The 28,000-nt window shown below is 46.1% G+C and overlaps 1 protein-coding gene across 7 annotated transcripts; it reads right to left on the reverse strand.

Annotated features, from left to right (window-relative positions):
• rnf213b (ring finger protein 213b) lies at positions 1–28,000 on the reverse strand. 7 transcript variants are annotated; one of them, XM_047031658.1, is made up of 65 exons: positions 27,643–27,783; positions 26,943–27,204; positions 26,001–26,821; positions 25,293–25,448; positions 24,984–25,156; positions 24,633–24,901; positions 24,265–24,506; positions 23,899–24,105; positions 23,597–23,810; positions 23,455–23,510; positions 23,198–23,360; positions 22,978–23,112; positions 22,618–22,716; positions 22,207–22,335; positions 21,937–22,102; positions 21,655–21,822; positions 21,407–21,556; positions 20,645–21,258; positions 20,318–20,471; positions 19,961–20,178; positions 19,725–19,868; positions 19,451–19,603; positions 18,062–19,352; positions 17,776–17,966; positions 17,512–17,664; positions 13,588–17,403; positions 13,352–13,488; positions 13,170–13,259; positions 12,942–13,057; positions 12,717–12,853; positions 12,404–12,566; positions 12,151–12,286; positions 11,873–12,061; positions 11,649–11,782; positions 11,367–11,545; positions 10,851–11,072; positions 10,581–10,768; positions 10,377–10,497; positions 10,191–10,291; positions 9,805–9,845; positions 9,666–9,774; positions 8,972–9,117; positions 8,467–8,566; positions 8,242–8,353; positions 7,930–8,149; positions 7,603–7,799; positions 7,280–7,402; positions 6,386–6,496; positions 6,054–6,299; positions 5,885–5,969; positions 5,732–5,766; positions 5,518–5,618; positions 5,265–5,415; positions 4,943–5,111; positions 4,760–4,854; positions 4,265–4,522; positions 3,983–4,115; positions 3,610–3,693; positions 3,051–3,231; positions 2,592–2,796; positions 2,413–2,490; positions 1,950–2,147; positions 1,760–1,849; positions 1,119–1,297; positions 1–475 (listed from the first exon to the last, which is right to left on the reverse strand). In XM_047031658.1, exons 2-65 carry the CDS (start codon positions 27,111–27,113, stop codon positions 337–339), a joined length of 15,552 nt encoding a protein of 5,183 aa, XP_046887614.1. In that variant the 5' UTR covers positions 27,114–27,204; positions 27,643–27,783; the 3' UTR covers positions 1–336. The 7 variants fall into 7 exon arrangements, with proteins under 7 accessions (XP_046887614.1, XP_046887615.1, XP_046887610.1 ...); XM_047031659.1 differs by having other exon boundaries at positions 2,592–2,793; positions 9,666–9,845; positions 17,782–17,966; positions 27,676–28,000; XM_047031654.1 differs by having other exon boundaries at positions 9,666–9,845; positions 27,676–28,000.

Below are 28,000 nucleotides of genomic sequence, written 5' to 3' on the forward strand. Positions count from 1 at the left end.
AAAAGTTTTTCCCAATATTATATTATTCCAATATTCATGAAGCAATTACAAATGACAACAAAGGAAATCAATTTAAGAATGTTTTGAACCTTGCTCTTTGCAACAACAAAAAAATACTTCAGTATACTTAAAACTAAAATAATAAATCAAGTTCACAGTTGAAAAAAACCTCAGGCTGCCTCTCTTTCAAATGTTGATTTGGTCACTTATCTAACATGGCTTTTACAATCAATAAGACTTTGTTAATTTGTGCAATAAAATCATCACAAAACAGATTAAAAATAACTAAAAAAAATAAAACACCAGCGTATAAAAAAACAGCAAAATTAAACAAAATTATCTTTTTATAAACTGCACGGCAATCCTCCATGCACTTGCTCCTTTGTTAAGGGTAAGCTCTTCCGGTAGCGATTCCAGTCCAGGCAGGGCTTTAAGGCTCTTCAAGTCCAGATGGTTCTCCATAGTGGACCTAATACTGCAGGCAGCAGGGAAGGAGGAGAAAGAGCAACAGTTAGTCTTGTGGTTCTATTGTTTCTCAACATTCCTATTCAGTCTCTGGCCAGCTGCTGGGTATATAGAGCTGACCTGTGCTGGCAGAGGTTGTATCACTTAAGCCCCTTTCCCCTGACAGATGGCTGCCTGCAGGGGTCACGCTCTGGCCCCTGGTCAAAACCACTCATCTCTTTAGGACACCCCCATGTTGTTGTTACCGAATACAAAAACATTCCTTTAAACATCAGAGTGGTGATGCCCCGAAATGGCACGCTTTCCAAATAGAGTATTCAAATCGATATGAAAACAGCTCGACAGTGACAACACTGCCAATCAAAGGATTTAAATTCTGTGTTAAAGATTTGTCCCCCTCACCCAAACACACACACACACCCGTACATACACCCACCCACCCACCCACACACACCCACCCACACACACACACACACCCACACACCCACCCACCCACCCACACACACACACCCACACACACACACACACACACACACACACACACACACAGACACACCACTCCATAGCCAGCACACACACAGTCTGCATGTGATTGCACGTGTTGCTAGTTGTGTTCGAGGGTCACAGGGGATACGAGAGGAGAAGGTTCGTACTCCCAGTGTGGTGGGTAAGCTTCTTGCGCAGCGCTGCCATTGGTCTTCAGCAGGAGAATCTCATGCAGCTCCAGGGAGAAGGTCTCCACATCTGTGACGGCGAGGAAAACCCCCAGCTCTCTCTTCTCTTCGTCGGACAGCTCTTCCTGGAACTCGGGCGGGAGTTTCTGAAATGGGTCCTACACACAGCAAAGACACTCAAATGAACCAAATGATATCTCCAAATCAAACATAATTATACATGTCATGACAATCATCACCACCTGTTAAGATAAGGAGACCTAACGATACGATTCAATTGAGTCGGGATATCTGTTTTTCTTGTTTTGGCTCCACGTTTGGTATGCCATGTCTGGCGACACACTTTCTCCAGATTTACAACCCTGGGGGGTTGGGCTGATGTGCTTGTAGGGGGTCAATTACTGGTGGGTGCACAGGGTCAGAGGTCATCTGGGGTCGACTGGGTGAGAGGGTTGACCTAACCACAAACTGAAAGTGCTCCCAGAGGGTGAACAACAGAACGTTTTAGAACCGCAGAGCTTTTGTGTTTCCTTCAGGAGCGGCTCTGACTTTGCCCACAATCATAGTTCCTGATTAGAGTTTGTTCATCAGAGATCCGGAGAGAGGCGGCTCATACGAACCTGCCCAGTGTTCAGCAGGAGCTCAGACTTCCAGCTGGTGAGAAGCTGCCAGGTGAAGAGGCTCTGCCCCAGCCTGCTCTCCCCTAGGGCCTAAGAGGACCACGTTCATCCAAACACCTTCCATGAGTATCTCAAGCTTTTTAATGAGTTATGTCGATCACAACAGCATCTCGGGAGGGAGAACCCCTACCTTCTTGACACTGCCGGAGATCTGTGGGCCCATCTTGAGGGTGTCTGTGAGGTAGGTCAGGAGCGAGTCCCCAGGCTTCCCGCCCATCTTCCCCAGGAAGCGCAGACCGATCTCCAGGGCGAACACGGCGTCGCACACGTCGGTGTACGAGCGCAGGCCGGATCTGATGGCCCCGCTCACCGAACCCTTCAGAGGCTCCTGTGACAGGGACAGAACAACTGCTAACGGAGCGCGCTCAGTGGAGCCTGGCAGGGCAAACCTCTCCCAGTTCATGGAAAAAGAGTGGTAAACGGGTTGAGGAATTTGACCTCCAGATAAATGTCCCTTTTCAAGTCCCATAGGAGAACCACTGTGTTAACCCGGGCTGTTGCAGAACATGTGGGTCCAGAGTATGAAATCAGTGGTCGCAAGTGTGTATAAAAAAAAAAAAACGTAACATCTACTAATGTACATTTCTGCTTACCTGAGGAATGTTATCTCTGACCTCCGTTAAAACCACTGAGAAGTCTTGCAGATGTCTTTTTAAGTATTTCGAAGTGTCCTGATAAGGAAAGAGACGTAGTTCAGACAACGTGAATAGCTTTAGTTGTGTCCTGGGAATGTATTTAGCTTGGAGTTTATGAACTTATTCCTGTTTCTCACCGCTTTTATAAGGGGCTTCCCAGTCACATGGCTGCGTGCCAGTTGAGCCTGTATACCCCGCAGGTTGTAACTGCAGTCAGCCGCCCTGCCTTTCCTCAAGGTGTAGTGGCAGTGAGCCAACACTAGGGGCAGCAGCTCTCTCTCTGGATGGCACAGGGTCAACTGAGTCTCTGATACTCCCTCCAGGGGAACACTGTAGTCACTGCTGCCAGAGAGAGCAAATATGTCGAAAACCAAACCTCAAGTCTGTTTAAAAATCAAATTAATAGAATTTTTATGGCCCTTTTTTTTTTTTTTTTTACAATTAATGTCAAACATTGGCTTCACATACACCCATAGAACTGCACATAAACCTTCAAGGAAGACGAGGAAAAAACTAGAGGGAAAAAAAACTAAACTGTTAATATCAAAAACTCTTAATATGATTTTAAACGGTTTTGGAACTTTTTGGAGCCTCACCCATGGTCCAGATGACTGAGTCGCCGCGCCTCACTGACCAGGCTGTTGTGAGTCTGGGACAGGAAGTTCAGTAAGACTTGCAGACAGGACCCTGGGCCGTGTCGGCATGGCGACAAAAACTCCCCAGAGCTGTCCATCGTTAGCTCCTTCTCACACAACTGGGGGGCCACGCCCAGATCTGCTGCTCGTTACACACACAAACACACACACACACACACACATAGGAAAGACAGGTTAGGACACATATATGGTAAATCTATTCCCCGTGACACACACACACAGGTCAGGACATACCATGTAGGGCGGTAAATCTTCATCTGTGTGCGTGTGTGTTCATGAAACACAGACACAGACGCACACACACACACACACGCACACAGACGCACACACAGACACACACACACACATACAGGACAGTAAATCTGCTTCTTATGTCTGACGCACACAGGTCAGGAGGAACTCAGCCAGGTCACTTTCAGCAGCCGTTTACAGCCGGGGGTACCAGGGGTACTGGGGGTACCGGGGGCAGACAGAGCCTCCTCCACGTGGAGGTACTTACAGTTGTTGGCCACCTCCATCCGGAGAGAGTTCCACACTTCTGTGAAGATCTGCACCCGGGCGAGCAACCCTTTCTTCTGGGGACCTACAGCAGCAGCCACAAGATCAGATCTCATTTTATTCTTCCAAAGGACATTTGTCTTGGACACGTACAGTGCAGTATCTACTGTTTGAATACAAATAACACCTACACAAAGTACATATGCAGGCTGTCTCCGATACACATGCGCACACACACACTACCTACAGTACACACACCATCAACCAACTGCACACTGCCCGTCACACAACACACCCGTAATCAACCACAAAACAACCCAATATCACAATTAACTCTTCATTTCCCACACTGTGTTGATCTCCAGTGTACATACCTGCTGGGATCTGCTGCAGTAGCTGAGCAATGGTCTGATTGGTCAGGTCTGCAGACGGTGGAAACACAAGCAGTAGGTCAGACTGCAACGCTGCCAACGCTGGAAGGTGATGTAGCTGCCTCACACACTGCACCTACAACACACACACACACACACATGCTTACACAGGGCATCTTCTGTGACACCACAACGTACAATATACAGTAAATTGTAATGTATCACAATATAGAATAGTTTGGGGTCACAAATCATCAAATAAGAAAAGAGAATCGGTTGGGGTACCTTCCTGAGGAGAAGTGCCAGCAGGGGCACTGTGGTGCGTTTCTGGGCCTGGCCCACCAGCTGGGAGAAGCGCTCCACGGTCAGGCTCTCTGGAAGACTCCAGAAGGAGGAGTGGTGCGTGGGGCAGTCTGAGGGCAGGTTCAGCAGGGGCAGCAGGGACCGGGGGTCTGAGTAGAGGAGCTTCATCAGAGGGCTTCCTCCCAGCCTGTCGTCAGCACTAATCTGGTGCTGGGCCTTCGTCAGCTTGGCCCTCAGGTGCTGTCGACACAAACCAGAACGCCGCAACCGTCAAAGTGATGATAACACTGAAGTGTTTATGTACTGTAAGTTCATCTCATGACCTTGTTTTTTTTTTTTTTACTTGCCAACACTTGGCGAGTAAAATGTAGAATTTGGGTGTTGAATGGACACATTTGCTGTGAGGGCTCCATAGAAAAACATGTGGCTCCATAGAAAAACAGGGTCTTATCTGAGAGCTGTGTGACAGTGTGTTACCTGGATGACTGGGTCGATGGCTGCCTCACAGACCAGCCTCTCCCATTGCTCCCGGCCACGTCTGGAGGACAGGTCCGGCCTCGCATGGCGAGACGCTGTGTCAAATTCAAGGAGAGGGTGTCAGATCAAATCTGACATCACTCTATAAGGACACTGTGGATACCAAGTAAAAACAGATTTTACCAGCAGTGGGGAACTCTAGACAAGTGTTCAGGACCAGGTGAAGCGTGACAGCGGTGTCGTCCATGTTCTGATCCAGTACACTTCCCAGCTCGTTCATGTCCTTCTCAAGGTGCCTCCACAGGAACTCTCTGACGTCTCCCACATGCGGGTGTATCATTCTGCTGACTCCCTACAATGAATGAGGTGAAGACAGGTTCATCATCACAGCATACTGTAACATCACAACACTGTCATATACAGCAAGGGTCTAAATTATGTTTATATTATTATACAAAATATCATTTCAACATGTAGTTTACTGGAGGGGGAGAACAAGCCTCACCTGGTGGTTCATGACGGCTCCTTGGAACATGGCTAGATGGGTGAGCAGTCGTAGTATTCTGGACTGGGCAGGTGACAGGTTCCTCTCTGGGGCTTCAATCCTTGTCCTGGCATCCCCCAGAATGTGTCCGGTCCTTGTCCTATCCTTTACACTACGTTTACACAGGTACTCATGAACTCTCAAGAAAACAAGGCTGATTAAAGACTGCTTTGAGACAACTTCCCAAACTAAAGTTTACATTTAAGTGCCAAACCTGGATCCAGCCATGGTGAATCCAGAAACCGGTTTGTGATTCATGCCTCCCACTGGCTCCCCACAGTCAGGGCATTTGGATGTTGCCACAGGTTTACCACACTGTGCAAAACAAGAACATCAAACATTTACAGAAAACTTAAGCATGATAACATATGTTGTCCTTATGTTTGAAAATAAGAATTTGGTTTAAACTGAATTAAGTAATCTCTCACCTCCCCAACAAAACACGCATGGTCGTTGATACAATCTACAATTTGAAAAGAAACATGATAATCGTTGCTGCGGTACATTTTGAAAACAAAACAATACAAATGAGAAAATTACAAATACAGGTAATTTCGCCAACAAACAAAAGAGTTACTCACAGTACATCTGCATCTTTCCCTGTCCAACCATCCACTGCAGAGCTTCACTGGTGTGATCGTCAGGCATGGTGGGCAGGAAGGAGACCTGCAGATCAACACGATGTTTACATACTGAATCCTTCTCCAGACTATGTAGTGCTGACAGCTAGCCCATAGAAGAAGGCCTTACCGTCATACTCTGAGGCTGGGAGGAGATCTGCTGTAGAGGAGCCAGGAGTGGGTTCCCAGTGAGGAGCACAGCACCTGCATGGACCAACAGCTCCACCAGGATGCGCCGCTGAGGAGTTAAAGCCTGGCTGATTTGAACAGGGGAGTTCAACCCACCAATCCGATTGGATAGCAGCGATATGCAGAACGCCCTGGCTTCTTCTGTATTCACTACTTTTTTCAGGAAGTCCTCGAGCATTTTTGTTTCCTGGTGCATACAAACAACAATTTGAAGAGCAGTGCATAGACATATCTGTATCCTCTGCCAATAGCGGCCCAGTCGCGAGTAGTTACCTGTGGAGTGGGACGTATGTTTGCTTTGCGAGACGCCAAGCGACAGGTGACCTGTCTGAACAAGGCCAACACCAGGTGTACCAAGGGTGAGGGAGTAACACCTCCATGTTTCTGGGGAGGAGAAACAGACAGACTAGGGATACTCAAAGAAAGAAATTTGATAACCGTTGCTCGAGTGTCAACAAACAAAACGAAAACACTTTGAATTCAAGAATACCGGCTGTACCTACATGACTGGCGGCTATAACGACACAGAATACCGGCTGTACCTACATGATTGGCGGCTATAACGACACAGAATACCGGCTGTACCTACATGACTGGCGGCTATAACGACACAGAATACCGGCTGTACCTACATGACTGGCGGCTATAACGACACAGAATACCGGCTGTACCTACATGACTGGCGGCTATAACGACACAGAATACCGGCTGTACCTACATGACTGGCGGCTATAACGACACAGAATACCGGCTGTACCTACATGACTGACGGCTATAACGACACAGAATACCGGCTGTACCTACATGACTGGCGGCTATAACGACACAGAATACCGGCTGTACCTACATGACTGACGGCTGTAACGACACAGAAATACAATACAACAGTGATTTGGCAGCTGCTCATCTATGAAATCGGGGATTGCCAAAGTAGCAGAAAGTCGCTACATACAACTTTTGTGTCACTAGGGAAGGTGAAGTTGCTAAATCTAGACAAGCGACTAGCTAAATTGGCAACACTGTTTAACCGATAGTATTAACCGGTAAAAATATGTAGGCTACAGTGTCAATTATGAGCATCCATAATACAGATCACAGTTAAAATCCCTTAGGGGATGATCCCTATACTGTAGAGCTGTAGGCCTACGTAGATGTCCTGGTTCTGACCTGCAGTTCTGTGATGAGCGGATCCGGGCTGTTCTCCAGCAGGGCCATGGCCACCCCATCCCTCAGTGCCTGGTACGCCGGCCCACAGCACAGGAACCGGTCCACCTCCTCTGGAATCATTCGCTACAAAGCAACCAGTCAGCACGTAAGAAGACTTTACTTTTAACAAGCTTTTCCTTGCGCCTAAAACCTAATGTCAGTTTAAAGGTTTTTATCTTTTTTTTCAAGACGGTATGTTCACCATACATCCTATGGTGAGCACGTGGAGACACAAATAGAAGCAAATGCCATCCTATGGTGGTATGTGAGGGGCGGAGATGTACCTGCAGCCTGAGGACTTCTGGGGGAAACACCCATGCCCACCGGGGGGTGTTCATCACGCCCAGCACACAGTCCAACCCAGCCTGCTTGTTGAGCGCTCGGAGCAGGTACACTCTGTACCAGTCGTTGCCACAGTAGTCACACACTGCCTCCACCTGCCCCAGATACTCCACCACCTCTCCAGACCAACCCGAATCAACTGAGGGGAAAACGGAACGCATGGGATATTACAAAACTGTCTGACGTCAGATCAAAATAGATTTTCTTGAAAGGTAAATGACTGTCTGCCATTTGTCGAGGCTGCATTTCATCTGTTAAGTTCTCCTCACCCTGGGACTGGGCTGTGGCTCTCTGTAGCAGTGTGGCAGCCGTGGCCAGGCACAGTCTCAGGCGAGCCATGGTCAGCAGAAACTCTGCTGGGTCTTCCTGCCGTCCCGGGGTCTGCTTCCTGGCTACCCTGCCCAAGAACCTGGCCTCCTCCTGTAGGCTCTTCTGCTGCTTTCTGCCCTCCTCCAATCCTCTCCCTCCTCCTGGACAGTGGAGGGAGTCCTAGAACAAACCAACAACAAGACATAACTCATATCCAGTGTGTCAGGGGGTGATGAATCTGGAATGTGGGAGAGTTAGGAGGAGACCGTTACCTGGAAACAGTTGACAAAGAGCAGGTAAAGCTCAGTCCGGTCTTCACGGTTCATGATGTTCTCTTCCAGGTTCCGGAGGTAGGACTGGATGTGACCTTTCACCTGCTCAAAACTGAGACAAAAACCAGTAAACAACACAAAATAACGCACAGAAATAACACAAAATTACACAGAAAAAGTTATTTGTGTGCGCGTGTTTGTGTATGTTCTAGTGTCCTGGTTTACCTGTACTGTAGCAGGAGTTTAGGCAGCACCGAGCGGACCACTGGGCTGTTATCGACGCACTCCAAGAAGGGAGTGAGTTGTCTGGTCTTGTATACATCCCCTACAACCCAACAGCCACAACCACCACTCCATCAACCACAACTACACCAACCACAACAACCAAAACAACCACATCCGCCAAATCAACACATTACTGTAACATCAACGGCAGCAGTGGCGGTTCTAGACAAATTTTACTGGGGGGGCCAAGGGGGGCCCAGTGTTTAATCAGAGGGGCACATTAAAAAACAGAAACAAATGATATTTAAACATTAAATACTTGTTTTTGCTTTACATTAAAATCATACAAACTGCTTTTATTTTTATTCAGTCAGCTCAGGGGGCCACAGGGGGGGCCAGGGACATTTTAACAGGGGCACTGGCCCCTGTAGGCCCCCGTGTAGAACCGCCCCTGAACGGCAGCCTTTAGTCACGTTATGTAGACGTGGTGTTAAGGTCGCCTCACCCTGTGCAAAGATGAGCAGGGAGAAGAGCAGCTCGATCAATCCTTCTCCGGGCTTGTCCCCATCAAATAAGCAGAACCTGGACACCACCTCCAGGAAGAAGGAGTTGCAGCAGCCCCTGACCTCTGCATGCTGCTGCAGCGCTGCCCTGGGACAGCACAGTGATCCAGCACAACACAGTCACACACTGAATAAGCCACTGGAACATCTATTGTTGTTGGGTTTATTTTATGGTATTTCTGCCTATATTTTCTTATTTCTGATAGAGATAGTGGGTTTGGAGAAGACAGAAAATGTGGGTATAGAGAGGGAGAGAGAGAGAGAGAGAGAGAGAGAGAGAGAGAGGGATAGAGAGAGAGAGGGATAGAGAGAGAGAGAAAGAGAGAGAGGGATAGAGAGAGAGAGAGAGAGAGAGAGAGAGAGAGAGAGAGAGAGGGGTAGAGAGAGAGAGAGAGAGAGAGAGAGAGAGAGAGAGAGAGAGAGAGAGAGCGAGAGAGAGAGAGAGAGAGAGAGAGAGAGAGAGAGAGAGAGAGAGAGAGAGAGAGAGAGAGGATGACAGGCAGTAGAGGGCCTGGGATGGATTCGAACTATCAATCGGGAGGACATTTCCCACATACACCTTACTCTTCAGCATCTAAGTCAATTCAATTCAGTGACATAATCAAAGACACAAATCCCAATACACGTTTAACTTACTTGATGTTCTCAGAAGTGTTAGGCTGGAAGTTAGGTGGAATCACTTCCCTACACTTGGGACAAAAACGCCTGTCGGCCTGAATGCTTCTCTGGAGGCAGGGTAGACAGAAGACGTGTCCACAGGGCAAGACGGAGGGATCTTTGAGCTCAGACAGGCACACTGGGCAATGAATGCCAAACCTGCAGAAGCAAATATGATGATAATACACCTTCCACCTCACGGTACATTAGGCATTAATGTGACAGACATTTGATTAATTTATTTGTTGACACTTTAGATCCAGGTGTTTGTTTTAAGCGTTAATAAGGCCCTTATTCCATTAACTAACGCTTATCGCATCTTACGATAACACTAACCCTTACCCTAGACCTAACCCTATCTAATAACAGTATAAAACACTTGGTCTTACTAACATAAATGTGTGTTATTAAGCATCTGATAAGGGCCTTTATTACCTATACACCATCGCTTATTACAAGAACCTAGATCTAAGATGTATATTGTATTGGGAGAGAGGATCTGACCTTAGGTCCTTGCTGATGCACTCCTCGTGATAGAAGTTGAGGATGCGCATGAGCTGCTGCAGTGTGCCCACGCTTCTCAGATCAGGGGAGTCCTGCATCAGCTGGGAGGACAACATCAACAACTTAAACATCCATTTTACATCCCAAACCCAGAGGTACTTTCAACGTCAATCCTCTAAAACTTACTTTTTGGAGAAGTTTGCAGTGTTTGAGAGCCAGCTCCTTCAATCTATCGTCCCTCTGTTTAGCCTCAAACATAACCTGCTGGATGAACGCCGCCACGACCAGCATCCCACTCCATATCGACCTTCCAGAAGAAAAGTCGCAAGTCGTTGAGCGGCAGATCCCTGTTTGTGTGTCTGGTCTTAGTGTGTTAAGTATAGGGACTACCTGATGGAGTCCAAGTGCTGGCGACAGCTGGGGCTGCAGAGTGCTCTGTACTTCTGGCCAAAAGCTCGATCTAGACACGGCTGAAGGAGCTCCACTTGGCGCAGGAAGGCTTCACATTCTTCAAAGGAGCTCACAACCTGGAGCTTGGTCCTCTCTACACAGATACCAAGAGCCAAAATGTCCTCGCTCTGCCAGAAAACAAGGTTTAATCACACTGGACAACATTCTCAGTACACGACTGGAAGTAGACAGGCTAGGTATTGTTGTCACCATTTCTGAAGGCTCCGTCTTTGAGCCCTGCTGTACGATCTGTGAGGCTAGGAGAGGCTGGAGAGGCTGGAGAGGCTGGAGAAGCAGGATGTGGGAGAGAGTGTCAAGGCGAGGGGTGTAGTGTCGGGCTGCAGCCATGACCCAGGCAGGGGAGAGGTCAGGGGTCACGTTCATGTTCCGCTGAAGGTCAGCCACGCATCCCAGCATTGCCTTTGTGAACAACTGACAAAGGATAGAGGAAATGTAATATTTTCCCAAAACTGTTTAGGAAGTTTTGAAAGGTTAAATAAAAAATCTTAAAAACTGTTTCACCCCAAAAAATTTTACAAAATATATATTAAAAAAAGCACACACAAAAAATCGTCTTCAACCTTTCAAAACTTTTTTCCAAAACTTTTAAGGAGTGAAAGTAAAAAAAAATATATAGATAGTGAATTTAAGTTGAAAAATCTACACTCTTACACCTTACACTTGCATATGAAATATCCATGAAAAATGTAATTTATTGATCTGCACCTTTAACTCATCCTCAGACTTGATCTGGAAGGAGAGAAGCAGGAAGTCACAGAGGTAGCGATGGCCATACTCAGACTGTTCCTGGTCTGAGAGCGCCTGCAGATAGCTGCCCAGCCTACTGTTAGTGACACTGCTCACAAACTGCAGAATCCGATGATAGCTGCTATTCTCCTTGGTTGCTAAGAGAAGTGAGGGACAGACCAATTTTGATACGATCGCACAACTCACACTCCTGTCGTATCTACGCAAATACGCAAATCTGAATTGTTAGTCGGTATTTACCTGGTACAAACTCTGACTCCTCTAACAGGCTGTGGAAGTTCATTCTGATTAGCCAGCTGAAGGGGGCAGCAGCAGGATGTCCCTGAACACCCAACAGTAAGTCGTGTTGCACCGGCACCTCTTGATCGCTACCACTACAACAGGACAGTAAGATAACAGTAACATAAATGGCCAGATTGAGGGAAAAGTCACCAAAATAAATCTCCTCATATTCAATAGATCACCTGGAACTGTGAAGAGTGACGAAATCTAGAATCTGTTTGTCTTCCAGAATGTTGAGCCACAGCTGGGTCAGTCCTGGGCTCAGCCCAGCACAGAAGAGGAGGTCGAGGTTGGCGTTCCGATCCAACATTTCCACAAACCCAGCCAGAAGTGGAGTCAGGGTGGACTGTAGACGACGCCACAATGTATGTCTGAAGATGTGGAAACGAACAGAGCACAACTCCAATTATGCACCGTTCATGTGATGTAATTCCCTCTGTCAGTAGCTTTTAAACTCTACCTTAAAGTTCCTCCTTCCTGGAGAGACTGGCTTTTCTTGGCTTCTATGTTGACCCACTCCCCTGGTTGTGGCATCAGTTCTTCCCTCTGAGCCAAGACTCCTGCTAGTCTTGCAAGCAGCACCTCCTGGAAGCGGGCTGTTTTAACGGAAAAATATACAAATATAAAATGTATACAAACTTTTACTGGAAATCAAAGACTATCCATCGCATCTTTGTATTAGTACCACAGCTGCAAAAGGCAATTGTGTTTACCTCCTATGTCCGCTTGATCGTCTCCCAGCAGAGCCAGGAGTATGTGCATGCGCTTCATGCTTCTGGAGGTCATGCCAGTGGGTTCTCTTAACAGACCCACGGCCTTCTGGACGCAGGACCTCACCAGGGATAGACCATGAAGGTATGCAGTCTCCGCCTGTACCTGCACATGACCACACAGCTCACTGGCTCTCTCACTTATATTAATGACTATTGGTAAGGACTAAAACAACAATTTTTGTAAAGAATCCATTTTCAGATTGTGAAATGATTAAAGATGAGGAAGATGGCATACACGAATGCAGTCACTTACTTTTACCTTTTGGACATTCTCACAGTCATTTACTGCAGTCAGAAGTTTGCTGATAGACGTTCCACAGAAAAGGGAAAGGTTCAAGCTCATGTCGTCTGTGTCCCGTAGGTCATCAATATGCACAGAGTGCCAAACTCCTACATAAACAACATACCCAACACTTTATTGTTGTATGATACAAACATCCATACCGAAAAAAATGCATTTCATCTGTCAGTTACCCACCTCCTTGGAAACCAATGTACTTAGATCGCCTTGGAATCCGGGACAGCTTGGTGATGAAAACCACAATGCTGTTCTGATCTGATTTGGCAGTGATCAAGTAGTTCATGGTGCAGTACCTGTAAACAAAGTTGGAAGGTTTCAGAAACACTGATGTATGGATTGTAAATGTATATGTAAATGTGTATCGTTACAATGATTGTCAATTTAGCCTCTTGACTTGAAGTATACTTTGCTGATGCAATGAGTTCTCCACTGCAGTGGGATTCCTCTATGTCCATTTGAATAAAAAGAATGTGGCCAGCATCTCGTAGGAAACCCCTGAAAAAGCCAAGTGTTTGAGAAATGTATAAAAATACATTTGAACGAAAATACATATTTTTCTTATATTATATCAAGGAGAGTTACTCTACCCAATCTTGCTGCTGAAGGATAGTTCTGTGTCAAATTGGTGAAGGGAGAGCAGGAGAAGTCTCTGGTTGTCCAAACCCAGAGCACTAGCCAACCCTCTCACATCCGATTTGGTTAGCAAGCTGGAGAATGTAGTGACCTAATGAAGACAGAAATGGTGAGTAATGCTGGAAACCTGAAAGAAGCCTGAAAACAACAAATGGTTTAATAGGCGAGAGATGTGTGGTCTGTTTCTTACCTCTACAAACCTGCTGGAATCGTTCATTTGACTCAAGTAGACCTCCATGAAATCTCTGAGAGAGCGATGCTGCTGCTGGTGGAAGTACATTTTCTGAAGCCTCTCTTTCTCCTGATTACTTAAGTCTGAGTACTTAAGCCTCAACACTGAGTCTGGTGTGGCACAATTCAACATGAAACCCTTGGCTGATTCAAAGAGCTCGTCTTCCTGGTCAGTATGCTTAATTGGGTTTTCAATCTCAAGTTCTTCTTCATTCAAATCTATTTCCATGCCTACTTCATCCCCTTCTCTGTCTGTGCATGTTTGTTGCTCTGGATCGTCATCATCTAACATGTCCATGTCCTCAATCTTCTCCACCAACACATCCTTCTGCTCCTCATGATCACTGTTTACATCCTGTTGACGTCTGTTGGCAACTTCCTCATTAGCTTCAACCTCTTCCAAGGGATCAGTTTCGGAATCCTCTAGATGCGGATGTACATCTCCATCTTCCGTTTGTTGCTCCCTCCACTCTAGAGCTTGCAGGAGTGCACTTGCACAGGCGTCCCCATGGAAGCCAATGAACACGTCAGAAAGCTGGAAATTCTCAGAATCCCCACCTGAGAATTCTTGCATCCACTGCTTGAGTTTGGCCAGGACCCTGCACTGCCCAGGGGTCAGGTCTGTGCTCCGGTCAACTCTGTGCTTCTCCAGCCTGTTGATGAGGGGCACAGGGAACTGCTCATAAACCTTTTTTTGGTCCTCTATGACCACCAGCCTGAAGTCCTTGTGGACCCGACACTTGACCCTGTGGGAACCCAGGCCCAGATCCACATACTGCTGTCCACTGTAGTAAACGTAGTACTGATTCAAGGCATCGTAGAGGCTCTCGTAAAGATTTTGCATGTTCAGAAGGATTACAGTGCGACCTGTCTCCATGCAGCTTTTCACCCGGTTGACATTTCGGCAGATTTGAGCATACTCCTGGTCCTTGGGAAAGCCGGAGCCAAACACAATCTCAGGGGATGCGTAGTGTCCTTTGGAAAAGACTCGTTGCTGCAGAATATGTAGGGCTGCATTGTTAGTGGTCAGTAAAAGAAGGTACCGACTCTCTTGCTTATTGCCACAGTCGAGATTCTGTTCAACCATCTGCAGAGTGCTTGGCATGGGTACATCTCTGTGGTTCTGAAAGATGTCTTTGAAGAAAATGAGTGGATCAAAACCTTCGGGCTGTCCACTGAAATTGCGCAAGATGGCTTCTGCCAGCTGGCTGTCATCTGGCTCTCGTCCTGTACATTTGACAGTGGCAAAGAGCATTTTCACCAGACTGTAGTAATCACGGAGGCCAAAGAACTGATTTTTCTTTGTCTGATCACAAATTTCCAAGAAGTCCTTGGCCAGTTGAGGGAAGAGATGTTTGATTTTTAGAAGAACGGGTGAGGAAGACGAGCAGATCCCTTTTGCAGTTTCCACCAGCTCATTTTCACTGGGATCCCATCGGGACAGGAAAATGCCCCTATTCATCTTTGCTGGGTCCAAGGCCCAATTGGAGATCCCAACAAATCCAACTTTCATGTGTGGGTCAGGCCTTTCATTGTCAATGCAGCCATCTTCCAAGAGTGGATGAAGGGTCTTCAGTGGCATCTGTGGTGAGTCCTCAGCAAGCCCTATCTCATCTAGAACCACCACTGACACATACTCGTCCATGTTCTGGTCCTTCTGAAAACGAGCACAATTCTGAAAAGTTCCAATGATTCCTTCGGGGCTGGAGTGAGGACTGCACTGAAAGGAGACCATGTGAACCTGTTTGAGCTTCTGGAAGAGTCTGCAGTTAGATCTATGGCCCTTCATGGCTTCGTCTACCACTGTCTTAGCAAGGGATTTCGAGCTCCCTGGCTTGCCAACCAGGAAGAGAGGAATCTTGAGTTCAATGCAGACCACCATTAGGAACACATTCTCTTTCAGGGCTATGTTCTTAGCCACTGTGTCTCTCGTCTCGATGTTCTTGAGGAATAAGTCTTGGCATGAGGAAATCTCAAGTTGCAGTGATTCTGCCGAATTAAGTGTGCTTGGAAAGTGTTTGCTGATTGATGACAGATAGTGATCCTGTGAAGAAAGAGATGGGTAGTAGCACACACCTACTGCCAGTGCTAAACACTTCCATGTCTTCTGAACACTGCCGAGTTCACGGAAATCTGAGAAAATATGTTCACTGAGGAGGTAAAACCACACCAGCACCTGCATGGACCTCTCCACATCTCGGAGGCTGACAAAGCTGCACTCGTTCTTTCTGCTGCGCATGTATGACTGAGAGGTCGCAAGAACCATTGATATTCCTCTGAAGCATTCATCAGGTAAACCATGATCCTTTACCTTCTTCGAGACAATCTGTTTAATGTAGGAAAACTCTGTTGCATCGCTCAGCTGGCCAAAGTCCCAAACTAATGGAACCATGCTTGGAGGCAACGGATGGACTCTGTAAACAAGCTGCCTCAAAGGGACTTTGCCAAGCCGGTCCTGTGTTTCCTCTGCTTTCACTCTGTATCCTAACCCAGCGCGTTCCAAACGTTCTACCATTTCAGGGGTATGTCTCCGATAAGGATTGCAGGCGGCGATTATTTTCAAGCCAGTGTCTGTCTTCAAAGGATGTCCTTCCACAGTCTTGTCACACAAGACTTCTTTGATCGCAAAGATCGATTCCGTGGTGTTGGCCTCATCAAAGAATAGAATCGTGTCCAGTTTGTGGTTTCTGTGGTTCCTTTGAGCTTGTGTTTCTGCTTCCCTCACCTTTCTGTAGATCATCTCAGCTGTGGTTCCTCCGTGAACTTTGATCAGTTTCAAGTTTTCCACATTTCTTCCCTCTCTCTGCAGATCACAGAGGAAGCGGACCAATCTGGTTTTACCACAGCCAGTTTCACCCATGATGATGACTGGAATCCCACAACGGAATCTCATTTGAATGGCTAACATCTTCATCACGTTATCAGCAGTAAGCTCATAAGTTGGGTCTGGGTCAAATTCTCCCATGATTCCCTTCTGGGCACCAACAACACGAGAGATTCTCTTGATCTTCTCTGTTCGCGCCAAACTGTCAAACTCCTCTGTGAGGGATATTTTCTGCTGTTGAAGGCCCTCAAACAGTTTGGATGTCATCACGTCTCCCATTAGCACCCGGTGGCTTTGGGGATCAACTGCATTGAAAGTGTTTCCTCTGGGATTCTTTTGCACATGAAAGCCAAGGAAAGACATTGAGAATCTGTCGGCATTGAAGAAAATGTATGGGTGAGACTGATGTTCCCAGCGTTTCCGAATTGTCAGACAGGACAGAAGATCATCTTCTGGGTTGCTCTCGAAAAAAGGACAAGGGCTTTGGTCAGAGGTGTTCAAAGACGGAGAGGAAAAATCCCGAGCCATTTCAATCATGAACTTGACGATGAAGTTCTTGAAACCTGGTAGATGATCAGCAAGGAAGTCAGGGTCACAGAATACTGAATCTTCGCAGTTTTTCAGCTGCACGTTGAGGAACCAGGTGAAGTTCTTCAATTCAGCCCAAGAGGGATCTTTTATTGAACAATTTGACAAAAGGTGATGCAGACAGTCAATCGGATCTCCCTCTCTGGATCCTTCAGGATACTTAAAATGATCAAGGTTCTCATTCCTGTTGTAGCGCTTTAGGAATTGGTAGGGTCTCTGAATTGCTTCACTGGCAAATTCCTGCTCATCCATCAATGGTTCGTGTGTTCTCGTGTTGCCATGTTTAGAAAGCAACAGGGTTTTCACCTCCAGTGGTGGTCTGCATTGAATGGTGGGTAAAATGTCAAGAAGTCCGATTCTCATCTGTAAAGACAAGCATGATTAAATCATTCAATAAATCATTTTACGTTTACTTTATATATTTTTGTTTAGCGGGTAGATGTAATTGGGAATACAATACAAGTGATATACCTCCTTTTTTTGTGATTGAGTATGAAGAGCTGGTCTCAAAGTCTCAACAACAATGAGGTGTGCTGAATTTCTCCTCCACAACATTCCCTGGCTATCATGCAAACAGCCCAGCACCAAGAGAGCAAAGAGGAATTCCTCAAGTCCAGAGCTAACCTGAAAATGACCAAAACAAACACATCATGGATACTAAACGCAACACATATCAATCCATGCATCAGATAAACAAACATTTGTCAAATGGAAGAGAGAAGGACACTGTCATACACTTACTGCAGCTGTATCAATGTGTAGCAAGACAGGATCATGTTCTCTCAGAGTAGCCAGTCTCTCCGACAGGGTTTTTAGGAAAGAGTCCAGGTCGATCTGTGGCTCTATCAGACGTATTCTAACGTGTCGGGCGTTTGTAGATCTCTGCCTGAATTTCTCAAACAAGCGTTCAACATAAAGGGATTTTCCTGTGGAAACAACAGCAGAAAAATGCTGTGAAAATGTACCAACAACATTCTAAACAGTACATAGTCACTAGAATCTGACACTTGTTTCCACTTACCAACTGAAGGACGGGTAGATGACACCACCCAGACTGACAGGTTGCCTGGATACGCAAGTGGGGCAGAGCTGTGCCGCACCGGAACAGTAAAGTGGTGATGAAGATATCTCTTGGCATCTTCTGTGGTTAAGACAACTCCTGCCTGCACTTTGTGGTTGCTGAAGAACGAAGGGACGTAAGTGTGCTGGTGTATCACTGGGCTGACTATCACCAGGCGGTAATGAGCTCCTGCGCTTCTCTCCAGGGTCTCGAAATGCTCCCCTAGAGCCACACTGACATCATAGCCCAGCATCCCCGGGTTCACAAGCGTGTAGATCCTCTGCTGGCTGCATGTGACACCTTGTCCCAGGGCCCGACGGAGGAAGATTTCCACCTGCTCCTCAGTGGTCTCGTTTTGGCAAACCAGCACCTCATCAGTAGAGGGCATTGGCTTCTCCGGGCTCTCTAAGTAAAACGATAAAGTGGTACTTAAAGCCTCGCCAACTGGACAGAGAACCAGGTTAGGCTTCCCTTCCTGAAGTGCAGGCGGCAGCTTCCGTTTGATGTGCTGCTGGTTCATGTCTGAGAGGCATGACAGGACACGTGCCAGGGTGGAAATGTCCAGAAGTTCTTTGAGGAATCTTGGCATGTCGTCTTTAAAGCATCTCCAGAGAGCCTCCACACTATCCTGTACATCCTCATCAGTGGGATCCCTGTGTGTCACAGGTGAAAGGTCAACGCCATGACGATCCATCCCATCTTCTTCACTGTCCGAAGAGAATTCGATCAGCTCCGTAACTTCATCATCGTCATCACTTCCACGAAGCTCCTCGTAGTGTTCATCTTCACAATCTGCCAGAGTGAGGTCTTTAGAAAATAAGTTGGTCTCTTGGGCCACCGCCTCCCTGATATCCTTCAGGGTGCACGCAGGTTTAATGGGAGACAACAGGTGCCACACCTGCTGAGGAACTGAGACCTGCCAAGTGCTTATCTTGTAGATCCATTGGCACAGGTAGAGCACCTGTTCTGAGGTGTAGTGGTTCAGGGAGTGGAACTCGGAGCGCCTCTCTCTGAGGAAAGCACACCACTCCTCATGGCAGATCTCCATGGAGCGACATAGCCCCTGCAGCTGCTCGGTCACCTCTCCGTGGTACACCATTGCTTTACCCTGCAGGGACGAGAAGCTCATTCGGATGCACGGCTGGATCTGTTCGCTACACTGGATCTCTGCACACCACTCGCGAAAAAGCATGTTGCCCGAAGACTGCATTTGGAGGAGGATGGAACTCAGTCTCTGGACACCCTCAAACACCTTCAGAAGCAGGAGGGATAAACCAGAAGACAAATCAGTTTGTTGTTGTAAAAGTCTCCAAGCAAAGGCCAACACAAACATGGATAAAACCTTCAGACCTGGGTGAACCTGTTGACTTGTTCCTTGCCATGCTCTCCTTTGGAAGACATCAGCATTAGCTTGTTCTGTAGTTCCAGTAGCTCCTCCAAGCTGTGATCTTTATCAGCATTATCCTTCTTTACGCTGACCCAGAGAAAGCTCTGCAGACATCTCTGCAAACAAAAGTAAGTTCATTACACTCAAATGTACAGGGGAGATGAAGCTGAACTCAAATGTACGTAGACTGTACATTGTGTATTCGGCCTTGTATAAGACCATGATCCATACACTCACCTTCTCTGTGGGTTTCCCTGACCAGCTTATGTGGTACACCCCCTGGGCATTGATCGCCGAAGCCAGGGCGAGAGACGATTGCTCCACTGAACCATGGGTCTGGCTCAACTCTTTCAGCCAATCCAGGGAATGAGTGGAGTCCCTCTATGTAAAAAAGAACTCAACATTCACATATCAACATCTCCAAGAAAGTCATGTCTGCAAATGCAATTGTAAGTCAAGGAGGAATAGTTCACCAGTTTGTCTGGCAGTGTCTTATCCCTGCGTAGGGTCTCCCACACCTGCCCGGCACAGGTCATGAATTCTTTGAAGTTGGCAGTGGACTTGAGGGAATATAGTAAAGGACTAAATCCCATCACCGCAGCATGAAAGCAGGCCACTCTATCTATGTCTGCGTCGTTCTCCCCAGCTGAGATGAAGGCCAAGTCCACAAAGACTTTCACATCTCTTATATCTGTAAACGGAGAGACAGAAAGAGCGGACATGCAACTAAAGCCATACCTCGGTACATTGCACTAAGTTAACAGGTTTACTGAACAATCCCTCATCATGCTTTAAAAGTTAACAGCTCAGGCTGTTTGATGGCAGCTTACTCTTGTCCTTCACCCAGCTGACTAGCTTGTGGCATTCTAGAAACGCCTCCAGGCATTCCGTGTGTTTAAGTGTAACTGTGGATAGGTGCCGCTTTGCACGGATGAGGTCTTTAGTGAGTGAACCCAAAACCCTCTGCTTGAATGATTGTTCCTTCTGTATATCAAATGAGAAAACAGTATTTCATTATTTTAATGTTTAAATACAGACTTTTTGGAGAACACATTCGATTCCACTTAAGACTACCCCTTTGGCACCTCTAACGGTAAGGGTGCTAAATAAAACAAATTTTAACAGAATTTTGGAAACAGAATTTGTGAGTATATTACCAGTTGTGTGAGAGAATGGATCTCACTGAAGTCTCCCTTCAGCTGCAACTGATTGACTATCTTTAGAACTGCGCTGGCCGAGGCTGCAGCATTGTGGAGCTGCCGGTACTCCTGGATCTTCTGGAGCCTGGTCTCCACCCAGCCGGGCTCCTGATACCCCTCAAGCCTGGCAGACATCAGGCTCATCTCCTTCTTCATCTGCACCCCTTCTCCCTGGTCCCCCATGGTATTCAGCGCCTGGTCTAGCTCCTCAAACGTAACCGATGCAGCAGCTATCCTGAGGCCTAGCTGACAGAATTTCTTCAGTTGAGGGGTCCAGATCTCACGGCAGACTCGAGCGAGGGTCGTCGACACAGGGGTGGAGATGCTGCCTTGAGCCGAGGCCCATTCCGCAGCCCCGTCCACCCAGGAAGACAGCAGCAGGTTGCTGTCAAGGACCTCATGCATCTCTCTGGCCATGTTCAGGACCTCCAAGCTAGCACTGTACCAAAGATCCGGGTCCAAGGTTCCTGGTGCCTCTTCCACACCGTAGGCTTGGACTGACACTAGCTTATCCAAGCTCACTGGCTGAAGATCTGCTTTGTGTTGCTCTTCAAGTGTGGAGATCTCAGGAACTGGGAGGAAATAAAAATGTAAAAAAAAAACTGCCTGGGTTCAAGATTTAAACACAAAAATGATTAAAGCACACCTCAGTTATCCTGACCACCATTATTTGTTCTGGTTTACATTTTTGTGCACATACTTTTCTCTGGTCAACCTCACCTGTTATGCTCTCTGACACCTTCTTCATCATCTTGATAAGAGTGTCCATGTGGTTTCTTTGCTCCATGAATTTTTTGACGTCTTTCTCTCTCTGGGCCAACAGTTCCTCTGCCTTCGCAGGAAGTCCCTCTACTTTGGTATTTATCTTATCTATGCAGGAAACAACCAAAATACTTTGAATATTTCTGGTAACTCTTCTTGGCAACATACCATTCAAGTCTTGCAAAGAAAGTTGTGTGGGCACGTACACTGGCGAAAGATCTTTATAAACTGTTGTCTGTGCTTTAGTGCAGTTTGCAGGTGTTGAAGGGGTACATCTCCGTGACATAGAGCCTCCACCAGGGACCCCAGGTCCCTCTGACAGCTGGCAATCACCTCACCAGCTTCCTCATCCACCTGGATGACCTTCCAGTCACCTGCGTCACAATACCCCATAGAGAATGATGTAATACATGATGACACAAGCACAACTGCACATCACTAGCCTGTAAAAGGCCCATAATAATTCTATGATGACATATCTGTGATACCTTTTAAAAGAAGGTGGTGGACAGAAGACTGAGGGTTCAGCAACTGTTCCACGGTACTTTGTTCAAATCGTGTTGCGGACTCAACCACGATGGAGGACAGGACTTTGGAGGGAAGCTTGTGTGACAGGCTAAACAACGTCTGCATCAGGTCTCCCTCTTTACCAGCCTGAAAAACAAGCCATCAAATGATGTTCAAGCCATTTGACGATCAGTCCAATTTACTGGTTTCTAACAATGGACGATTTGAATGTGAGCAACTTGATAGTTTACCTGGCAGATGTTCTTAATGGCAGTGTGACACAGCTCCTGTAAGCAGGTCTGTATGAGCTCATGGCTCTTGTTTAAGGTCTCTACTGACATCGGAAGGCAGCAAACCACCACTTGATCCACATCGCTGGACTGTGGATGAAGACAAACATCTTTGTCCAGAAAGCAGAGAACCCCAGATGCTGGGAAACTGGTCTTGCTAATTTTAATTTTGTTATTTAACTTTTATTTAACCAGGAAAGGTTCTTGAGACTTTTTCAAAAGCATCCTGGCCAAGATAGGCAGCGGTAAGTAATGTAATAGTTAGAAACAACAAAAAACGACCTAACGACCAACCCACTACACTTAGTGGGACAGGTGTTTTCATTTTAGGCTACCTTAGAAGTCCTTCCAAGCCGTGTGAACCAAACTCACCGTGGAGATCCTCTTCTTCAGGTCCTTCTCTATGCAGGACGCCCACTGAGCGGACACGCCCGGTATGGAGCACTCCACCCGCAGCAATGCATCCCACATCTACCCACATGACAAATATCCACAACATTATACCCTCAACACTTCAAGGGGTTTGAATGTGTGTATTAATTTCTGAGGCTTTAGTACACTGTAGTTTAGTCAGCAGCAGACTAACAGAATGGAAGTGGTGATGATGTGTCATAAGGATTGCTGATCATGTGAACAACCAAGGGATCTTGCGATTTAAATACAGACTACAAGTTGAATAGTGAGGAGAATACAATAATAATGGTACTTAATATAGTTCTATTAGATTTCTACCTCAATTTCTCTGGGGTAGGTGAGTGTTTTGGACTGCTTCAGCAGGGGATGATAAAGAAGTCGATCTCTGAACTGGCTAACATGTTGCTGCATCTTCCCCAGCTTGGTCCTCTCAGGCCTGTCCTCCTCAGAATCCTGAGTTTGGAAGAAAAAACAACAGTTATTACGATACTAAAACTACACGCCAATGAAGCAGTAAATACAGAAAGCCAACCCGTACCTTTTTTGCAAGAGCATCATGAATTTCAGCCACTTTCAGTACAAGCTGGTAGGACAGCACAGCTGTGCGGTAAAACGGTACCAGTTGCACCATCTGACAAGTGCTCTTCAGAACATTAAAGCAACACAGTAGGATGGGCAGCACACATCCAGAATCCAGTAATCTATTTACGAAAAATACAAACACGATGCATAAATCCAAATATTACATTTACAGTATAGGCAATGAGTCACAAGTAAGAGTTCAGATGTCAGTACCTCTTCTTGTCTTTCTCAACTTTCTCCAGAATATGCGTCAGGATCTTCTTAGTGGCCTGTATGTGAGGGGGAAATGAATACGTCTGATACACAGAGCACAATGTCTGATGGAGGAGGTGAACATATACCATCTGGAACATACCTCCACATTCTGTTGTGATTTGTTCTGGTCTGTGTCCTCCTCATACTTCCGAAGCCTGTACATCAGGGTCTGGATCAGGTTCTCTGGAGTGGTTCCTGTCGATTTGGAGAATTCTTCAATGTCCTCCAGAGCCACCATAGACAGCCAGCTCACCAAGAGCAGAGGCATCTCTTTAGCCAGAGAGATGTGACTCTTGATCAAAGTCATCATCGTTCTATAACAGAAGAACGCAACAGATTAAATAAAACTGCTTCATTGTAAGTTAACTTGCAGGTTGGAGTTCCGCGCTGTAAGTCGATTACCTTCTTTTGTCAGGTAAACCGTGCACCCTCTCCCTGAACATGCTGAACGGAACCTGATCCAGTCCTGACCAGTTCTGCTCCTCTACAGTAGGAGCAAGTCTGTCAGCATCTGCACCAGCCTGTCTGAGCGTGTGCAGTAGAGGAACCAGAAGAGGCAGCTCTGATACCGTGTGCTGTGCACAGTAGTTCATTAGACCCAGCACAGTGCTGAAGGGACAGAGATAGCAGCAATTATTATAAACAAACTCAATATTGACTAAGTAATCTGATCAATGGTATAAGAAACTATTATGAAATTCACACGTTTGTTATGGTATAAGGAGTACGCTGTGAAGACGTTGGGGGGAAAAACGTTTTGAAACTCACTTTTGTGGGGTTGTGAGGACATTGCGCAAGCCTTCAATGTTTTTGTTGTCCAACGCATTACCTAAGGACACCAAACAGCAAAGCTCGGCCCAACCTTTCACTCCAAGGTTTATGTCACATTGCCTGGAGAGCATGAATACAGACAAGCCAAGTACAAGAGGGTTTCTAGCGATCCAGCTCTTTGCTGGATGGGATGCTCCCCTCAAGAGCTGCAACAAACGCTCTAAGATCAGCTCTGAAATCTGTGTAAGTAGAAAAGACCACATCAGACTTGTAAGTACATGTATGGTATTTGATTCACAATTTGTTACATATTTACAGTTACGTTTTTGTTCTAGAAATAGCTACTAGGTACTTCAAATACCAACCTTCACAAATGGAGGGTTTGTACCATCTGGATAAAAAACTCTTGGATACGTTGGGTTAAAAGTTTTCTGAAAAGCTGCCAAGTTCTGAGCCAAGGTCTCAGTGCTGCCCTTCCTGAAAGGATCCCATTGGTCGAAGGTTTTGTCCAGGAGCACAACAGCAGATTTCAGCCAGGCATCAGAGATTTGCTGCTGTTTTGATTTTGTCCAGCTTTCCCAAAACCATGACGATGATTCCATGCGATTAATATGACCTTCATAAAGGTGCAATTCTGGAAAGAGTGTTTAGATTGTTATACATTATGATATAAAGTTAAGATTGATTACATTGATTTCAAATGGTTTATTTCTTACCTGTTATTTGTGGTTCAGGTGGAATCTGAATATGTCTGTCAGCCAATTCCATTATCTCTTTCTGTCGTTGCTGCACGCCATATTGATAAGTTAACCATTGTCCTCTGGGTATTAAGCTTTCCTCCACAGAAATTCTTGTTTCCAATAGATACCCTGACTGTCCAGGCAAGCCTCTGAAAATCCGAATTGAATATATATACAATATTGAAAATAAATAATTAACAAAAAATGATTACATTAATACAGCATGAATAAATTAAGTGCAATTTAATATGAAACCCAAACAAGCCTATCATCAACTTTACTCACACAAAAGTAATAATTTCCAGCTGTAAATGTTCATTCTTCATACATAGCCACAGCTTGTCATGTTCTTGATTGAACCTGAACTTTTTGTCCAGCACAGCGTAGGAATAGAAGGTGAACATGGGGACACCAGGTGGACTCCTCACTGGGGAACGCTCCCTGTTGACGAAGAAGAAATATACTTTGTAAAACTGGTTGTTCCCATCCTTGATTGTGATTGGCTATAAACATTTCATGCCGTTGTAAAATCCAGCATAACCTCACAGGTTGTCCTCATAACGTTCTTTAACATTCCATATTACTGCGCATCGAATATTTCAAATTGAAAAAGACGGCAAAGATGTCCATCTGGCTGTTGCGTGGCAACGATTTATGTATGTGATTTTAGAACAGGTAAGGGGGTTTTCGGCACTCTGCTTTGCGTCGTGCCTAACAACTCCCCTTACCTGTTCTAAAATCAGGGTAAACCACGGCCTCTTGGGGCTTATTGCTTAAGTAACTGTACACAAACAGGTTGGATTCTGAAGTCACACAAACACAGACAATATTACAACTGCAACGTGTTTGTTGTGAAACGAGTCAAAAGAGACAAAGACATAATTGTAATATCAACAAGGCAGATGGTTGTTATGCGATTCGGAAATTTGTTTAATTCGCGCAAATATTTTGCTTAATAATAATCTGCGTTTGGTGTGAACACAGTCATCTCACCGGCCTCCTCTGCTCTGGGATGTCTTTCTGTGTTGATCACCATCCTTGGAAGACTCAACCTTCGATCCCTTCTCAGTCTCTGCATCCTTTCCCGCTACTGCTGAAGCATAGGACAGGGGTTTCTTTCCCTCTTGGTTCTGGGCAGCTTCTTGGCCTTCTACGGATGGCGGGTCCTTCTTTTCTTGCCTGTCTGGATTCTGAATTGTGGTTGGTTTTGCCTCTGATCCTTCACTGTTGCCTCTGGCTTCGCCAGCCGTCGGTGCACCTGTCGGCAGATTGTTAGCGTCAGGATGGCCATCTTGTTTGGTCGGAGTGGTGTCATTGCCGTTGTTTTGCTTTGGCCCGCTAGGGTCAGTGCCGTCATCTTGGTTTGGGGTCGTGTCAGAGGGGCCGCCCGGATGTGTTTGGCCAGTTTCACAAGAGTCCGTCTGTGTCTGCTGTGTGTTCTGAGTAACAATGGGGGTCTGGGTTTCCCTGCTCCTGCTTTTAGGCTTCTTTGTCTGGGTTTGAACTTGCACCTTCTGCTCTTTTCTGGGGTTTGCTTGTTTCGTCTCAGTTGTCTGAAGGTGACTGGGGTCGCTTTGGGGCCGAGGCTGACTGGTGGCCGCCTGGTTGTCTTGTTGTTGGCATTGGGTCTGCAGGTCCATCGTTTCCTGGTCTTGTTTGGTTGATGTCCCTTGATTGTTCGTCTCTCCCGTTTCCACGGTGATTTGAGCTGGGACCATGCTGCTGTCGACTCCGCCCACTCTCTTTCTTCTCTTGTTGTTTCTCCTTTTTTTCTTCTTCTCATTTCCAGTCTTCCCGGGAGTCTCTCCTTGTACCTTGTGACAAAACAAAAAACATTTCATTAACAACAGACTATATACCCCCCCCCCCCAATAAATGATAAATGACCACCAAGGTTGTTACAAATGTGTAAGGAGAATGACTTTGGGAACACACTGATGTGTCTGGATTCACAGGGATCTCTCCTCGGGTCCTTGGTCTCTTGATCAAAACGTTGTCTGTAGTGGAGGTCTCAGCCAGGTGCTCCTTGTCCTCAGTGACATGCTGCCCGGGCCTGGCCAGCACCTGAGGGCCCTGGGCCCGCTGGTCACCTGAGCCTGACTCCATCTGCAGAGCCTCTTGAGGACAGAAATCCCTTTGGTGCCCTGAGTCTCTGGGTAGGTTTGGACTTTCACATTCACTCGCTGCCCATTGTCAACTACAGAATAACATAGAAGTAACAGTATAAAATAAACGTGAAGCTGAAGAACTTAACGACAACACTAGTGACAGGTATATTTTAGTATATGTTTTATAGATATGTCTACAAATAGAGACACGCAGCACCTTGTTTAGATTTACTTCCTCAAGCTTTTATCTAATTGCTGCCAAGTTTCTGTTTCCTGACAGACTGGGCATCTTATCGGCAGTCAAATGATTTCCACATTAACATGTTGCCAAAGTTGCAACAAGCCATGTAGCTTAAAATGTAACCCATACACAGTGTTTGTCAAAACGTTGAAAAGGTTTACATTACTTTCTGTCAAATAAATTGAGGTAGTCAAACCTGAACTAGGCTATACTACTGATCTTAACTGCATTTATGTTTGACAATGTATGACAATTATTACGCTGAATACAGAACGCAAAAACTCACGTAAACACATATGAATCCTCTGTGTAAACCAACCTTAAAATGTTTTTTCGTCTTCTTTCAATACGGACTGTCAGTGTTACACCTCGCATACAGAACTAATGCGCACCAACACAATTCGATGATGACGCTACCGACACTGCACCTCTCAAAATTTAAGGGAATATCACACAAATCAATTTTTCTCCAGTGCGTTAAACCTGGATTTGTTTTACTCTAACTTCTAATAACATTTTCTGGAATCCATATTTAAGTTTGTGGTAGGCTAGTAAACACATATCATATAACAGTTCAATGTTAAATAACACATCTGCAAAATAGTTCTGTAATCTTTACACAGACGAATGAACACTGTATGACA

Source organism: Hypomesus transpacificus, chromosome 13 (genome assembly GCF_021917145.1).
Source record: "Hypomesus transpacificus isolate Combined female chromosome 13, fHypTra1, whole genome shotgun sequence".
NCBI classification, from domain to species: domain Eukaryota; kingdom Metazoa; phylum Chordata; class Actinopteri; order Osmeriformes; family Osmeridae; genus Hypomesus; species Hypomesus transpacificus.